The sequence below is a fragment of the Acipenser ruthenus genome, chromosome 16 (genome assembly GCF_902713425.1).
Source record: "Acipenser ruthenus chromosome 16, fAciRut3.2 maternal haplotype, whole genome shotgun sequence".
Taxonomy (NCBI): Eukaryota; Metazoa; Chordata; class Actinopteri; order Acipenseriformes; family Acipenseridae; genus Acipenser; species Acipenser ruthenus.
The window spans coordinates 23,589,191-23,607,759 of NC_081204.1; the positions used below are offsets into that span (position 1 = coordinate 23,589,191).

General features: G+C 37.3%; 1 protein-coding gene across 5 annotated transcripts in view; it reads left to right on the forward strand.

The window, feature by feature from the left end:
* Window positions 1–433: 433 nt before the first annotated feature.
* LOC117412307 (diacylglycerol kinase delta-like) overlaps window positions 434–18,569 on the forward strand; it is a 100,948-nt gene continuing 82,812 nt past the window's right edge. Inside the window, exons 1-2 of one of the 5 annotated variants that reach the window (XM_058989095.1) lie at window positions 434–835; window positions 1,890–2,136. In XM_058989095.1, the coding sequence (XP_058845078.1) occupies window positions 1,951–2,136 (186 nt within the window). In that variant the 5' untranslated portion in view covers window positions 434–835; window positions 1,890–1,950. Of the gene's footprint in view, window positions 836–1,096; window positions 1,202–1,889; window positions 2,137–18,569 lie in introns of those variants that run through there. The other 4 variants (XM_058989097.1, XM_058989100.1, XM_058989099.1 and 1 more) reach the window with 4 other exon arrangements.

Below are 18,569 nucleotides of genomic sequence, written 5' to 3' on the forward strand. Positions count from 1 at the left end.
AAGATAGGCTCTACCTACATGTTGGAAATACAAGCTTTATTGGTAAATGTTTTCAGTATAACAAAAGCAAAATGTAAAAACAGCTTGTTTATTTGTCATGTGAAGCAAATTAAAAATCGTCATTACCAAATGATGTTTTTATTACACTGCTAACATTTTACAGAAGCTATCCAAGTCTTATAATAATTTCAATATTCAGTCGAATAAAGTAATAACGGTCTGTATGAGACAATATATCCTTGCATCTCTCTGAGAGATCTACAGGTTACGTGTTCCTCAGTGCTAAACAGACCTGCACGCGACTGCGACAGATCAGGTGCGTGCAATTATAAATGCTGTGATAATGCTACCACATCGGCATCTATCCATGCACTGTGACCATATAATATTTTTTATATAACTTTCCTTTCCTGTCCTTTCGTTTCCCTATTCTACCGCCCTGTGGACTCAAGGACATGCATACGTCTGTCTCTATCTATATATATTTATTTGTCCAGCCTTTTCCCCACATCCTACCGTGTGCTTTGCATATGTAGCCGCTGTGAGGTGAATAATCCGAAACCGACTGTGACAGTTCAATGCAACACAGAGAGAGGAGCAGCACTGCAGAGGTAAACAGAACAGCATGTGCAGGTTTTAACCAGGATGTTCAAACGGGACAGAAACCTAGAAGGACGTGCAATTCTAGAGTAAAAGTGTTGGAATTCTGAATGGATGTGTGAAATCTATTATCAAGAGATGAAAAAGCACATTCCCACCTCAGACTATTCTATCTGGTACGTGTCAACGAAGCTTCGAGCCTTCAGCGCATAACCCTCTCGCCTGTTGCCTCAAGGTACGTTTGATAAAGTAAACGGTGTTATCTTGTAGCTTAGGGGAACATTCTACAATGCTTGCGTTTTAAACCAATTAAGACATCACGGTGATTTGTATTATAACAATTATCTATAGTACATTTTTTTTTAAAACAACAAAAACACATTGTAACAGAAGTGGGTTGACCAGGAAACTGAATCAGGAACGAAGGGGGTCGTTGAATAAACCAGGCATCATAGATGACATTATCAACACTACGGTGTAGGGTACAATAGTAGTTGCCCTATCATAACAGGTTGTTGCCCAAGGTGCCTCTTGAAGAAAAAAATAAAATAAAATCAGTGTAACTGGACGTTTCCGACGAATGCAGTAAATGCTTAAATAGGTAGGACAAATCTGTATTTTGAAACCTTTGAAATCTTCGGCTGAATAAGAAAACGAACCTTTTCGTTGATAACTGGACAGGAATATGAGTCATCATGCTGCTATAAGCTTGTATAGCTCAATAAAACGAAACAAAACAAAAAAACGGTAGTAAAAAAACAAACAAACAAAACAAAACAAAACAAAAAACAGTTACTTACTAATAGCATGTTAAACCAACTGTTTTGTTTTATTAGTTCTCGGAAACGCTTTTTCTGTCAGTGTAAAACCCGTGCTGTAATGAGTGGCATGGTGTCTATATTGAAAACACAGACACAGTACTTCAAAGGGGGATGTACAGTTCAGAAACCGGGAGATACACAGAAGCAAAAAGCTATTTTGAAACAGATTCCCTTGTAGTTGTTTAGGCAGTCGCGGGGCTGATTACAAGAAAAGGGAGTAGCAATTAAACTCGTACAGAGATAGCAAGAGATCAATCGCTTAACCGTTACTTCATGTTACATTCAATCTAAAGACACAATTGTGCTTCCTGTTTGAGTTGTTTAAAAATAAAACTAGAAAAAACAAAACGTTTATAAGAACCTAACAATGACAACAAGAAAACCGTAGTCGCTGCAGGGAACGGGAAGTTAATATTGTTGGCTAAATAACCAGATTTTAACTCTTTCTGTACATAACTAAACCCACAGGGCATTGGAACCTGTCAGTCAGACGTGCGGACCTGTTGTTTCCTTTGCCATACACCCGAAGATGGCAGAGAAGCTGAACCCCAATGTGCTCTATGTGAGGGATCCGCGCGAGTCGGTCTCTTCACTGGATTCTGACCGCCTGACCCAGCCCGACGCCGGTGATGAATCCTCGGACAGTGACGGGGAGCAGGAGATCTCGCATAAACTCATTCGGAAAGTCTCGACATCAGGACAGATCAGGGCTAAGGTAGGAACCACTTTATTGTTTGTTTTATTGAATATCTTGGTGCATATTGCATACAATTAAAGGTGATTGTGCATACCGGTTTTGCTTACACAATTTAAACGTGAGTCTGACCAACACACTTAATATGCTTTTTAGTTTGCTGTATACTGTGCTATTGTGGTAATGATAGGATACTAAAAGACGCATGGTCATTAAAATGTACAAATGTAATAAAGTACTGGTGCGGATACGTTTTTGTACCGTTAGGGATTCGTATAGTTGCTACTGCACTCTTTCCACACCCAATTTCCATGTCGTAATCTGTGATTACCAGCCATGTTGCCATATAATAAGCATTATAATAAACCACTGCGGGTCCCTATAATGTCACTGTAGTTCTGTAACCAGCTGAACTGCCGCTACAGTGAAAAGGCCACACTGCATTACACCCCATGGTTGCCAATCAATATCATGTGTGAGTCTTATATAATTATCACGGAATATTTGGCTCTCAGTAAAACGATGAACCTTGTAGTAGTTCTAATAGAAAATCATATAGGAAACATACTTTATTTATTTTGTATTTTGCTGTTATAACTGCCATAGTATTCATAGCTTTAAATAGAGAGTCCCATGATAAATGCTACACAGTTATACAGAAGAGAATACTGTAGATAATGCCTATCTTAAAGGATCATTTTGTAAGTGTGACATTTATTTAATGTCTTAAGCAGTCTAAGTACAATTTTTTATATTCAACATATGGACCCTTTTAATAAACACAATCTAAGACATCCTGTATTAAAGAGCCAGCACATGAACAATACAGTTTCTCATTTTTTTGGTTGTATTTCACTGTTAACACTAAGATTATCACTATTATGATTTAAGAGATACATTGGTCAATGAGTTAATGGGTTGAGTTAATGGGTTGTTCTCAATTCCTGGGATTACAGAAGAGTTCATTAAACAGCCGTGAGACCTGAATTTAGTGGTAGCACGCCCTTCAAATAGGTGCTTAACATAAGACATCACATTTTGTTGTAAGGCGTTTCCTTTACTGTACATGGAATTAGCTTTGTAGGAATCGTATACACCAAGGTATGCAGTCCATCCCTTTAGCTCCACCATTTTTGAGACAGCTGTCTGTCCTGAACAAAGCAACAATGAACAGGTTAATGAAGATTTATAGTGCAAGATCCCATTGTTCCTGATACTGGGGAGATGTGTGTTTATCATGTTTAATGAAAACTATTCAGAGGCTATTGAGAGCCCCTCCCCCACCTGTTCACCTCTCTGATTTCTGTGTGATTTTTCACTGGGCTATCACTGCATTCATTCCTCTTGCAGATATATTAAAGGCAGCATTGGTTATTGATACAATCATAATGACCTATTCATGTAAAATGATATGTAAATTAAACAAGGGCCGTGTTTACGCCGTTGTTCGTTTGTATTTCCCCACTGTTGTCGTCTCTTAGATTTGTTGTAACCTTTTGTAAGTTGCCACACGAATACCACATTCGATCTTTTAATCGCATGCCACGTATTCTGTTCAATACCTTTTGAAAAAAGGGCAAAAAAGCGCCATTTTGACCCTTTCTAATAATGTTTATTTCACCAAGAAATTGGAAATCAAATAGTCAGCTAATTATCAGTTTATCTATGTTTATATGGTGTTTCTAGAGGCTTTGATGTCATGTACACATAACAGCACTCCTGTGAATCATCAGAGCTCCTGTTGGCTTTCCTTTGTTTGCATTCCCCAAAGGCAATGTTAACTGGAGACACACAAGCTTCCCCTCATATACAAGCCAAATTATCATTTACAGATATCTCAAATTGTATTTAAAGATCTTGAAATAGTTAGATATCTATAAAGCATTTGCAAACATCTTTAAATTAATATGAAATGTCTGTAAATAAACCCTTTTGAAGATATATTAATTTCATTTTGAGATATCTAAAAATGAAATAAAGATATCTCAAATTGACTTACAGGTGTCTTTAAATAATGTTTTGTTAGCATGGTACGCCAAACTGTCATTTAGAGATATCTTGAAATAACTTCCCGTTCATTTAGAGATATCTCTAAATCATTTAAAGATATCATGAAATAACTTCCTGTTCATTTAGAGATATCTAAATCATTTAAAGATATCTTGAAATAACTTCCTGTTCATATAGAGATATCTAAATTATTTAAAGATATCTTGAAATAACTTCCTGTTCATTTAGAGATATCTAAATCATTTAAAGATATCTCAAAATAACTTCCTGTCCATTTAGAGATATCTCTAAATTAACAGGAAGTTATTTAGACATAGTTCTAAATGATTTAGAGATATCTGAAAATGATTTCAAGATATCTCAAAAACATTTTGAGATATCTTTAAATGATTTAAAGATATCTGAAAATGCATTTTAGATATCTCATTTAAAGCTCCATTTAAAGATATCTGGAAATCAGTTTGAGATATCTGTAAATGTATTTTAGCTATCTTAAAATGATTTAAAGATATCTTAAAATATTTATATATATATATATATATATATATATATATATATATATATATATATATATATATATAATATATATATATATATATATATATATATATAGAGAGAGAGAGAGAGAGAGAGAGAGAGAGAGAGAGAGAGAGAGAGAAATTCATTTGAGATATCTGTAAATGATAATTTGACTCGCCATAGTAAACAGCTAGTATCTGTATAGAAGTTTCCCACAGTAAAAGCATAGCAAAGAGTAATAAAGCATAGTGAATGCTTGGTACAGCATATGTAAGCATGACAAAGCCCAGAAAAGTATGGTAATTAAGCGATAGCGCCTGTCTATGAAGGCTCTACTGTGTGTTAGTTGAGAGCGACGGGAGCGGTGGATGGTGGATGCATATTATAACCATAGGAAAACTGAAGAACTACCATGCAGATTTACAGTGGCAAACTTGTAAAAGGGCAAACCCTTCAGATAGCTCTGCTGATGCTTTTGCAAGCAAAATAAACATGAAAAGAAAGAAAGTGAACTATTTGTTTTTTAATAATTGGTGTTTCTGTTAAACACTTTACAGGAAGCACAGCAGAGATGATTTTTCCTGTACTGTACTCTTGTATTGGCCGGGGGAACCACACCATGAATGTTTTGACACATATCACCCAACAAGATCTCTCAAATAAGGCCATGTTGCTATAGAAACAAATCATGTTAGCTCAAGAAGTTGAGAATATGATAATCTAGGAGCATATGAAGGCAACGGTCCATCTATGTTTGTGAATGTCAAACTTTCATTTCTAAGCATCCCTGTGAAGGGAACTTGTATGAATTTGCAAATCCTAAACCATTCAAGCTGGCAAATTCAAACTCCTTTAATGGCACCCTTCACTTTGACCTGTGACCTAAGATGGCTGCCATATTGGGGTCATGTGGCATTTTGCTTTCTGGATGATAAAGGCCTAACACTTTGAGATATTGGTTTCATACTTGGTAAACAACTGTATTCTATGATGCTGCCTGTCAAGTTCAATAGTGGGTATCATGCAAGAAAAATTAACCCTTTCATAACAGTTATGTTATAATGTTGCTGCCGCCACAGTGTTAGAGCCTCTTATCTCAGAAACCTTTTCAGGCAGTGACTTCATTTACACGGTTACATATTCACTCCACACTAAAGGGCCAATGTAAGGATATGTGCAAAGTGATTTGCGGCTGCCAAAACCCATGTTTAGCTTGCTTAAAGTGGGACTTTAGCGGTCACTAAAAATTTCGAGGTGCAAACCATTGTAGAAGCGAGTAATGAAGAGCTGTATAAAACCACACACCTTCAGAGACCTGTCATGGGCCTCAGCATGGCTGCTGTGGTACACTTCCTGATGCGGCGATGCTTGGCTATTGTTGAGGACAGACAGGAAAACCTTCGGAGGAGAAGGACAAGACGGAGAAGACCCTGCATATTCAAACCCAGGGTCATTTTGTTTGTGGTGTGAATGGCGGCCCACTTCCTGTTCCTGCTGCATGCCTGTGCTGTATTGCGAGTTTCGCTTTTGTTCACCGTCGCAGGCCCTGCCACCTTTTCATTACCTGGTTGACTGTCCTCCAGGTAACACTGACAGCATTGACTTTCTCCACTATAGAGAACCATATGGCCTCTTTGGTAGCATAACTGATGTTGGCTGAGGCTTTTCCAAATAACACAATTTCATGCTGAGTGACCTCAGCATTAAGGACTCTCAGCTCCTCCTCAGAAAACCTTGCTTTTCCATGCACTGAATACTTTGCTGCCCTCCCTCTGACATATTTTTTTGTTTGGTTTGATTTTCGTGCTCCACAAATCACATACAGCACCTACTGCTCTCTGTACTCCTAACTCACCTCACCTCTAGGCTGTAAGTGCGGCCGCTAAATAGCCCGATGCACAGGCGACACTTATTGAGACCCTCATTATCATGATTGCAGCACATTGTTTGTGTGTGTTGAGTAATTTGCTTTGCTCTTAAGCTTACACAGGCTGCAGTGCAAAATAATTGCCTGGCCGCTCTGCAATTTGGGTTTTGCAGCCGCAATTGTTTGCACTGCGTCTATCCTTACATCAGAACCTAAATGTATTGGTGACCATGCCATTGATCCAATTTGCTGTATGGCAGCTTTGATTCTATATTTTAGAGATGGGACTTTATCTTTTTCTATACTGAAGTTTCAATTAAGTGACGCCTAAAACTCTGTCAGAAATAATTTGCTGCAGATTATTACATCAAATTAATGATGATATCGGCATTGATTCAGATAGTAAGTATATCTGGACTTTTGATCATGGACATGTAACTAAAGAGGTGAAGTTTTGTGATACAAAGCCCTTCTCTTCAACTTTACAATGTACTTGTTTTACCGTCACAGTCCGTGCTTTATTTATTTATTTATTTTCTGGCATGGCAAATCAGTCTCTTTATTATTGTGCAGTTACACAGCGCTTCCTCCAAAAACAAAGAGAACAAGACAAGGCACGGTAATGTAGACCTTAATCATTAAACAGTTTTAGATACTGTGATAGATTTTTTTTTTAATCTATGATATTTAGTTATTTTGTGCATTTTCATTTGCAAGTAAACTGTGACATTAGGGCCTTATCGAGCTCTATATTCTGCAATTTGGAATACTGACTTTGGATACTGTTTTCATTTTTACATCTGACAAATCACAAGAGATGGATCTTGTGATTTGTCAGATGTAAGAAAAAAATAAGAAATAAAACGACAGCAGTGCCAAAGAAAAGAAAAATATGAGCGACAATATACGTTTCCCCGTACAGTTCCTCAAACCCAAGTCATATTTTTTCTTTCCATATGAAATGTGCTTGTGTGTGTGCACACGTGTGTGTACGTGTGTGTACGTGTGTGTACGTGTGTGTGTATGTGTGTGTGTGTGTGTGGAGGGCAGGGGGTTGTTTGGGTGGTAGGGGGTAGTCTACAACGTGCTCACCTACATACATATCAAAGCAGATGAAATAATCAGATATGCGTCACACTCGTTTAACCGTCACTGAAGTCAAAATGTTACAGGGTTGGATATGTGAGTGCTGACTGTATTTTCAAGCCCCCCCCCCCCCACTTCTGCACTTATATTTTATACTTCAATTTGGAATGTGTAGATATTTCAAAGACAACGCTATAAAAGTAAACTTTTCTGCTCTTTTTGGTATGAGATCACTTCCACTGTGGTAGCTCCGTTTACAGGGCAAATTTGTAGCAGATATATCTATCCTACAGTACTTCAGTGTCAGTATCATTTTCAATTGCAATCAAACCATTGAAGTGAACACTCAGCACAGTTGTTGTACATGCTGTATAGTGACTATGCCTCCTACCAGGGCTGGGAGAAAATACTCTTCAGTTGATCGATGGGGTGAGTGGGTGAGACAGGTAGATGAGTAACTTACACTAACTACCTGTAAAGGTGAAAAGTGGGGTCTTATATCTGTGTTTAACAATGAATTTGGTAATTTGTATTTTGCATTCGAAAATAGATTTTAAAACCTTGGTTAGCTTTCCTTTAAAATTATATTTTCATTTTTTCTTTGTTTCTTAATATAAGTTTGACACGTCTGTGCGTAACGTACTTGAGTTCACTCTGTTCTAGTTGCTAGTCAGTGACAAACTGTACTGAATATTAAATACAGTTGGCTAGATTGTGTCTTTATGTTAGGAAACGCCTAGTAAACATCAACTGTTGTCTTTTGTATTGCTGGCAATACAGAATTGGTGTTCACTAGATAGCGCATACTAACATAAAAAACTTTTGGCTAATCTAGTTTATAAAAACAGATTTATCAAAAAATGACAAAAGTCATTACAATAATAATCAATCAGATGATTTCAAACATTGTAAAATGGAATAATGAAAAAAGATATATAAAAATGTAATTTGAAGCTACTGGTAAGTATCTGTGTTGGGGAGGAAGGCATTATATGTAATGCGTTAGTGTAATCTGATTTCATTTTTAACTTGTAACTGTAATGCTGACTTTTTCAGACAGGTACTGAAATGAGGTAATGCATTACATTTTATGTGAAAAAATAACATAGTTACTTTTAGTTACATTAAAAAAACTTGTAACTGTAACAGATTTTTAAAAGTAATACTGGTGAGAATAGAAGGGAAAACAGTCAATTCTGCAACAATAACACATACATACCAGTGAACATGTCACCCCGCATTCCTTGATACATACATACAGTCATGTGTACAACACAGCAATCACATGCTAATCATTCTCTCAAAGCAAATGACGGACTTGACCAGGCTATAACCTTGCTGGCAAATTCTAATTTTCTATAGGCTAGTTATGTGCTTGATGAAATGTTACAGCTTTGAGTACATTTCTGTGATGTACCTCAGAATATTTCTGTTATGTCTTCTTGAAACCAGAAAACTAAGATTTCCAAAACCGTTCAGTGGATTACATGCACCGAATGACTGTAACTCACTGGCTTACAGCTAAATTATGACTTAATGTAATTAAGTTAAATCTTAGTTAATCACATGTACAGATGCCTATAACCCCAATGATTCGTGCTCTTACTAGGTAACTGCTATGCAATTACATGGTAATGGCCTTGTGAACAACATTCTGTTAGCCCTGCTCAGGGATATACATCCCCATAATCTGCTGTATTTACTAGGAGCGGAGTAATTCATTGTGTATCAGTGAATCGTGATACTTTACATGATATATTGTATCGTAATAGAAGACCAAAAGCACAACATAGCTCAGTGTTTTTCACCAAGTGGTTCTTAAATGAAAACTACATGTGTTTTATATTTGGTATAATCTTCTCCCTAACTCTTTTTTTTTTGTCTTTTAACAAAACAGTCATTAAATGGCATTTGATCTTATTATGCATCACACAAGTAGCTCACCCTGACCATCACATGTATGGTGATACATATTGTATTGCAACCTGCGGTGTGAGATGAGTAACCAGGCTGTTTGAGTCTCAGAGGACTTTTGGGCAATACTGGAAAGATCTTTTTGGTGATATAAAAAAAAAAAGGAACCGTTTTTGGCCAGATACAAAGAAAAAGCCTTTGCTCGGAATAAACACAGGAAAAGGAAACCAGAGAACAGGTCCTTAATGTAGTTTAATACGCTCCAGGGGTGCAGTGTGTTGTAATATTTCACATACCTCAAGCAAGTGCTTGGTGTTTGATATTTATAGAACTAGTTATCTGGGAGATACCTATTCATGTGGGCAGCCATCAGATATTGTTTTTTTTAAACCAGAGACACATAGCTCAGATTAGCCCTTGAAACGGCTGGATGAATCGATTGCCAGTAGATTGCATCTCCCTTTCATAGAAAAGGTTCAGTCTAAAAGGAATTTGGTACTGAAATGTATCGACTATTGTTTAAATATTAAAGGAGTGGACACATCATAGCTACACAGTCATGCAACTGACAGGTTTGGAAAAGCTTGGAAAAAGATGTACTTGTTTTTTGTTTTTTTTTAATCTAAATCCACTCACCATTTACAATATTTTACAATAAATCTACACTCTCAAGCGAGAGTAGAAGTGTAGTTGCTGCTAATAGGTTCCAATAATAATATATTATTTTTTTTAAGCCAGCATTTAAGTGGTGTCCTAATGTTTCAGAACTCCTGTTCTACCTGGTTACATGTTTTGTCCTGTGTAAATTGTATACCTTTCATCTCTTGATTAACACCTACTTTCTCATCTTCATTTTGACTCTCCAACGCAGAGTTCTCCAACATCTATGACCGTGTGAGCCACTCCTGCATTACTGAGAGCCACTAATAAAACATTATTAAGCAAATGGTTCGTTTGCTGATTTTTAGGCAACCGAAGAGATTGCTCTCCTTCACTTATTGAAGGAGCTGCTTTTTTCATTATATAACTAATGCGCTGCTTTATTTTAGTCTATTTTCCCCACTTAGAAATGCTGTAACAGAAACACTTATATATATCAATATGCAGTAAACCCCCCTTTGTGACCAGCTGCATCTGTTAGCTAGCTTACCATTACACCACGCTCTGTCTCTCTCTATTGTAATGAATTCTCTGTGGTGCAGTAGTAATATAAAGTTGTGTCAGTCAGCTCTGGAAATAGGGGCTTGTGCAACACCAGAGTTTGATACATGCACGTTGTAATGTTTTCAGTATATATATATATATATATATATATATATATATATATATATATATATATATATATATAGTGACACGCTGAGTATCCAGACCAGGTAGTTCAAACAAAAGTCACAGTTTATTATGCAGTTTTCACATGTAGTTTCAACAACTCTTCATTACAAACGAAATGAGATTTCAGAACACAAAATGAGATTCCAGAACACAAAATACAGTGTACCATAGCAATCCAGGAAACAGTCAAACACAAGTCCAGGCTGTTCACATTACTATATAACAAGATTGCCCCATACAGCTATTATTTTCAGCTGTTAAGCAGTTGCAGATTTCATGTTATTTATAACATTTTATAATTAACTTGAACTCTGCAAGTGTTTAAGAGCTGAAAACAATTAAAAAGTTCTAAGTAAGCAAATTATCAGTTCAATTAAGGGTCTAGTTAAGTAATTGAGAGGTCAGTTGGAATGAAAACCAGCAGATACAGGTGGTCCCCAGGACCAGGGTTGGGAACCACTGTAATAGTGCATAGTGAAAGCATGGTAAAGCATAGGTAAGCATTGTAAAGAATTGCAAGGTATGATGAAGCATATTAATAAACATCGCAAAACACAGTACATTTTGATAAATATATAAAAGTATAACCATGGGTACAGCATGGTAAAGCTGCAAACACATCGTGGTAAACTTTTATACAGCAGAGACTACATTTATTTTACTTGTGACCTGAGCCAGATTTAAACCTATAGTATGCCTCCAAAGTGGAGGCTGGCCCACCTTAAACATTATTTTAAGAGCTTTTAAGAGAAAATGGTAAAGACGTTACATGTGAAATTGGTGGTAGGTTCATATAGATAAGGCTTCGCAAATGTATGGCACATAATTTGCATAACTAATAGATATCCCTAAGCTTTGTTTTGTCCTCAGAGTGTGCTTTTAATTCATAAATCCTTAAACTGCATTATTGATGATAAGAAATGTCTCTGACCAGGAATCAATATTGGGTTAGTTTAGCATTGGTAAAGTCAACCTGGGTCATTTAAAGACCAATCCGTACTTAGAAGTCTTTTCAAATAAATCTCTTATTATGGTCTGAAATATAACGAAACGTTGATAGCAACTGCAAAAAAAAATTGTGGTACATACAGTCAATTTGCACTAATATATATTTCAAGGGACCAGCAAAAAAAAAAGTGTTTTATCAGTAATTCTAAGCCAAATGCATACTGTCATTTTTTATTGAAGTTACAGTAACACTCAAATTTGAATTACAGTACAATGAAAAGTGTTACAAATTTAAAAGTACTTTGCATTTTATTGAAAATACAGTTGTAAGTGAACTTTTAAAAGTTTATATTACAATTGAACTGCACTTGAAATCTGCAATGTTTCCTCAAGTATTGAGCAAATCAGAAAAGCAGATGAATTGCATCCACAGTTTGCTTCATAGGCCTGTATTATTGTATCCCGTTTTTTTCTAAATGGTTGACAAAGTGTTCGTGGGAATGTTGAAATCTGCAACAATAGCTTTCATTTTCTTGTACTGTGGTGCATTATTCATCGTTTTCAGCCTCGACTTTAGTCTGCAAGGATGATGCACATTTTTTAAACTGCTTCATGGAAATGTCCCAAAACAGCACTACAGTACAGAACAGAGGTGCTAATGTGGATGCAAGCTAATACATTTCCAAATATCCTTTTCACTCAGTTGCTGGAATGAGGGTGATTTGTTTCATTCTAATTTTACAATTAGCAACTGCTAAATGTGTGCGGGACCATGTATAAAATCAGGAAATGAGTTTAAGCTGAGTTTGTATCATTGAGAATTGACTGTAGCTAAATATCAAGGTTCATAGCTACAAACGTTGCGCTGAAGATTATTTCTGATGTAAAAGGCCCTGAATTCTATTTGAAATGGTCTTCAGCAGAAAGGCTTGTGGCTACAAACCTTTTTAAAAATAAGATTCCATAATACATGGAAAAACAAAAAGAAGACAAATAATGTGAATGACATGTTGGGAAGAGAATAATCAGTTTTTTAAAGCTCTTTTCATTCTACATTTATGGTCATTGGCACATTAAAGGAGTCTTTAAAACTTGCTGATATGAAGTCTTTATCTCAACTGGTTTTTAAGACTGGCATCTTCACTAAAACAAAAGTTGGTGCTTTCAATACACACGTTACTATGGGAGGATATACAAAATTTTGGGAGTGAGTACAAGAATCGTTCATGGATGTCTTCTTTCTCAATGCCAGAAGCGGGAGAAGGGCTTCAGCTAATGTGGCACATGCGTGACGTCCATGCAAACGTCATTATGACGTGTATGTTCATGCTGATCAAAGATACCGCTAAAACTACAAGCCTCAATCCATTATAAACACATCATTGTTTTGGCTGTGGTACAAGAGTCCAGATAGCCAGAATAAATTTAGTCAGCTGAGTTTACATTATCAAGTTAAGTCAGTGAAAGCCTTTAAGAAAAATGACATAAGGTTGCCAAATGTGTAAATATTTTGTTATTTAAAAAGTAAATGCATGTTGGCTTGCCAGGGTATGATGTAATTGCAACACAGTTAGTATTGTTCTGATACATACACCCGTGTTACAGATTGGTCCATTTGTTTGTGCAGCACTTGACATAATACATGTTTGAGTGGTTTTGCTTTCATTAACCTTGTCATTGCCCAAATTGAACTGATGTTGAAACCAAGGCAACGGGAAATTCCCATTGACATCGTACCACAGATCAAAGTATGCGTGTGCCCTATCAGGAATAACAGAAAAAGGCATGCAATTGTTACAAAGGGATATAGCAACTTGGAATGTTAATGATACAACAGATAAAGTTCTAGTTACCGTGCAAAGTAAAGTCGTGATATAATACACTTTCAACCCTTCATTGTATTTAACAATATATATATGTATGTCTCTCTCTCTCTCTCTCTCTCTCTCTCTCTCTCTCTCTCTCTCTCTCTCTCTCTCTCTATATATATATATATATATATATATATATATATATATATATATATATATATATATTGCTCAGGAACATTAGCAAGGCCAAATGTGTTATCAATCAAACAAGTGAATTTAGAGATTAGTTTGCTGATAAATACAATTTGTTGCGGAATAGGTCATGACGTTTATAACATCTGCAATCGTTGGCAGAATCGGGACTACAAAAGGGCCAGCTTTCATCAAGACGGTAATCAGTCCCTCATTGAACTGGCTCAACAAAACATATGAGAACAGCAACCCAGGAGGAGTGCTAAAAGTATGACCGCATATTGCATTGCACTAGAGCTGGCTGCACTGAAGCATACTTGTTCAATCTGTAAGCATTATCTTACTGAGAAGTTACCATAGGGTTACCATTACATTATTAACCTGAAGGATCATTTGGAGAACACAAGCAGCAGTGGTAAGACAAGAGATTTGGAATAACAGCATGTATGGATATACTCCATTGTGACCTATGCCAGCCCTGTGTTAATGTACATGTATTTTTGTGTGACAAGTACTGTAATTGCAGTTTGTTTTAATACCACTATGTTGCATCTGGTGGACAATAGTGGCAAAGATGTTGAGTATTATTAAATATTACTTTTAGTTTTTAAACCCCAAGGTCTTTTTGCTGGGATCATGGTGCTCTTAGGCTTGGACAGATTCATATACCATTAATAGAAACAATGCAAAAGCATTGCAGTCGTGTATGTTGGCTAGTTTCCTATACATCTTCTTTAAAGCAATACCATCTTCTAAAATAGCCATTTAGTAATTATCATTAATGACAGAGTAAACCACTTCTAAACCTTTCAGCCTTCTTCACCCCTCCGTGTACAGAACAGAGTGCAAATAGAAACCTCAAGTGCCAGTGCTGTACTCACGTTAGAGATTATGTGTGCTTTGAGACTCTGTTGGGAGTGGTTTGAAATAGCCAGAGACATCTGGGTCTATTCAGTTGATCTAATTAGTGGTGTATCAAAATATCAACACTTGTTTAAAAAATACAATCCATCCCACTTAAGGACTCTACCTACACTACAGAGAGTACAGACCAGGTCTTTGTCGCATAGCAATTAGGACTTGAGTGTTCAGGGGGGCGTTGTCAAGAACAAAACAAGAATGACGGCAGCAGATTTTAAAGTGGTCATTACATAGAGTACTATATCTTATATTTTATACACAGTACAGTGTTTGTATCAACACTTCTTTTGTGTTTTATTTTACTATTTTACAGCCAGAAATGATTATTTAGCCTGTTTTTTTTCTCAGCAAATTTAAAAGGGTTTATTAATCACAATTAATGATCTGAGTCCCTCTGGGGTCGTCTGCCCAATTCGGATGGAAGCGTCCTGCTACTCAGACGGGGGGCTCGGAGAGTGTGTTGAGTGGTGAGCCGCTGAGACCCACCCTGTACAAAAAAATATTGTTAAGCCCACAGGGTACTGCATCATGGAGGTCAACGTCTGCCTTTGTGAAGGCAGCAATGGGCTGTTAACTGCTGAGAAAGCTCTAATTCCTTTGCAGGGCCAAGGATTCTAGTAATATGCTGCATTACATGAGATTAATGGTATTAGTGGTAGTCTGCTCTCGTAGGTCTGAGATATTGATAAAAAAAACAAAAGGCTGAGAGGTGTCAGTGCATTGCAATTGAGCCCCCACCCCCCCCACCCCCCTGTGAACTGAACAAAACTCAGCCATACCCATCACTCCAGAAATAAGACCTCACAAAAAATACAAGGCGTCATTGCTTGCACAATTCCATAGCCCATAAAATTGCAAGATTTTACAAAAGCACTACGATAGTTCCTGTTTGCTCATAATAAGGGATGTGCAAACAAATAAAATATTGCTTTTTTAAAATGATAGGTTAATCCTCCTTGTAATTACAATTTTAATCAATGTTAAGGATCTGTTACCTACCAAATCAATTTCTGACGGTCTGTTGAATTGTATGTTTTGTTTTGGCTCTCCCGTGCAAGAATGTGACTGAAATGGAGGAAACTGGGATCCTGATTGGTTGGTCACAGCTTCAAATATGCTTTTGTAAGCACCATGTACTTTAAGCCCAACAGGTGTGGTTAATGAAGTATTCTTTGTTTAATATTGGCTATTCTTATACATTAAACAATGGTGTCCTTTTAATGAATATATAGAAGATGTAGCATACCGTTAGCAAGGCCTATGTGTCTAGTGCAAACAGGGGTTTAGGTGTGTGCAGTCCATTCTTCATGCTGTCTGTGAGCCATAGATTGGGGAGGAGATGAGAGCTATGCGCGTGGCGGCTCAGATGATCCCGTTCAATATCTAGATCTTCAAAGGAACAAGAGAGATGCTGTCTTGAACAGGAAGGCTCTCATAGGAAACATGAGGCATCCACCTCAGTCACAGCACACATGCCGGCCCCAACCTGACAGCCATTACCCAGGCTGCTTCTGTTATATGCCTCCTCCACCTGCTGTATTAGAAAGATTCAACTGCAGCAAACAGTCATTGCAAAGCAACAGGAGAAGCTTTGCAGGTCCCTCTGTGAATAATGAAGCCGCTTTCCAGCCTTCCTTCAGACGCTTATTGAGACTGCTATATAGCATGTCTGTCCCCTGATTTTCTCTCTCTCTCTCTCTCTCTCTCTCTCTCGTTCTCACACTTACTCTCTTGATCTCACTCTTTCTCTCTCACCATTTCACTTTCTCACTACCTCTCACACTCTTTCACTCTTCCTCTCTCTTACTGTTTCATTATCTCTCTCACTCACTCTGTAACTCTCTCACTCTCTTGCTCTTGCTCTCCCCCAGGAATGTGCTGTCCTTGGTTATTGCAAGTGTAATGCTGTAAGAAGAAGAATATCCCGAAAGAGCCTGGTCTTTAAACACACATCACTAATCTAGCATAATTAAGGAGAATTTGAATAATATTTGTTGATACAAAGTGGGCTACCTTGGATAATAAAAACACAGTCATATCTATCTATCTATCTATCTATCTATCTATCTATCTATCTATCTATCTACATAGAGTATCTAATTATGTATCTATCAGTCCATCTGTCTGTCCGTCTAGATATCTTTCTATCTTGGCTGAGAGTATATGTTTTCTGTAATAAATGAATACAATACACAGAATCGTTCTCATTCTTTGTGCACTACAGCTGTAATGTATGAATGTCACTGCTGGTCCCTGCAGCTCTGTTGGGCAGTGGAGATTCAGAGCACAGTCCCTGCAGAGCTCCTGCTGCTGCTCATCTCCTCCACAGCCCTGGGGTGACAAACTGTGCCCAAGCAAGGAGGAAGCATGCTGTGATTCTATTCTGCACTTGGCAACTTTTATAGTGGCAATGAAACAGAAATAAATACTAGTACTGGGAGACAGAGGATCCATATGATAAATACGTTTTTATACCTATAATGATTATTAATAACTTACACTATATAAACTATTAGCTATAAACCTTTTAATAAAGTACATCTACCCTACCCAATTATTCAACACCTGATATTGAAAGAGTGAATTTCACATCTCCCTACTCTCTTATTAAATAACATTAAGCCGAAGTGGAACTTAACCCCTTTCAGTGATAGAAGCTCTACAGCGACCCCTGCAGGCAATCCTCTTTTGCACAGTGGTTAAGTCGCTTATGGTGTGCCTGGTTGCCGGTTCGCACCCAGCCTCCGCCCTGTTACATTAGCAACGCATTCCATTCCAGCTGAGGTATCTCAACAGTGTAATCTGTGAAATGCCCTTTCTGTTTTTCCTGCTCTATTGTGCTGTTAACATTCTTTGCTACTTTATTGGATTCGGATCAAAGAAAACAACACAGTACGCTACTCACAGCGTCTTTCATCATATACGAAGGAATTCAGACACACTGACTAGTTCATTAGCATTGAGGAGATGTCGCATAAATAAACGTGGAACTGAACTACAAGCATTCATTTGCACAGTGTTGTCAAAATGTAAGCATGGGGACTCTCAAGAGCTTTTAAGGAAAAGTTTAAAGAAAACATTTTGCGTTAGATGTTTAACACTGTGAAAATCATTCTGAGAAATGTACTTTGTTTGTACACACCTCAGGAGAAAAACATTTATATTCCACAGTGACAGGGATATACATTGGAGGTGACAATGTATATACAGAACTGTTCATCCAGTTGTGATGAAACTTAGTAATGACATTCTTTAGCATCCTTGAGAGTGATCAGCATCTGGGGGTATGTTGAAGACCCTTCCGTCTGTTCTGTGTGTTCTGTCTGTACATGTCAGTCTGTCTGTCTGCTGTCTGTGTGTCGGGTCATGGTGATTTCCTTTTTCATTATACTGTTGGCTCTAATTTAGTACAGCCCTGGTGGTGTGTGTAAAGTATTGGTTAGGGTTAACTATGTCAATTGATTTTAAGATTTTAAAGACTTCAATCAAATCACCCCTAATTCTTTCTAGATTCAGTTCTTTCAGCTGGCTGTATCTTCAGCGCATTCCTTTAAAGACCTGGGATTAATCTGTTTGCTGTTTGTTGGACTCTCTTCAGGGCCACACTGTCCCTTCAGTACTGTCGTGACCAGAGTGCAGACTCACCAGAGCATTATCCAACCAAGCACCTACAATCAGCCGTCTAATAAAAGCCTGTCTGATTGCCTGTTCTAAATGATACTGACTTGCAACTGGCATACGGCCCCATTTACATAAAAGTGTGTGCTACCCCTTATAAAGGTTTACCATAGTGAAAGCATAGCAAAGTGCATTCAATTCCAATAAGCATTGTAAAACCCAGAGGTGGATGGTGA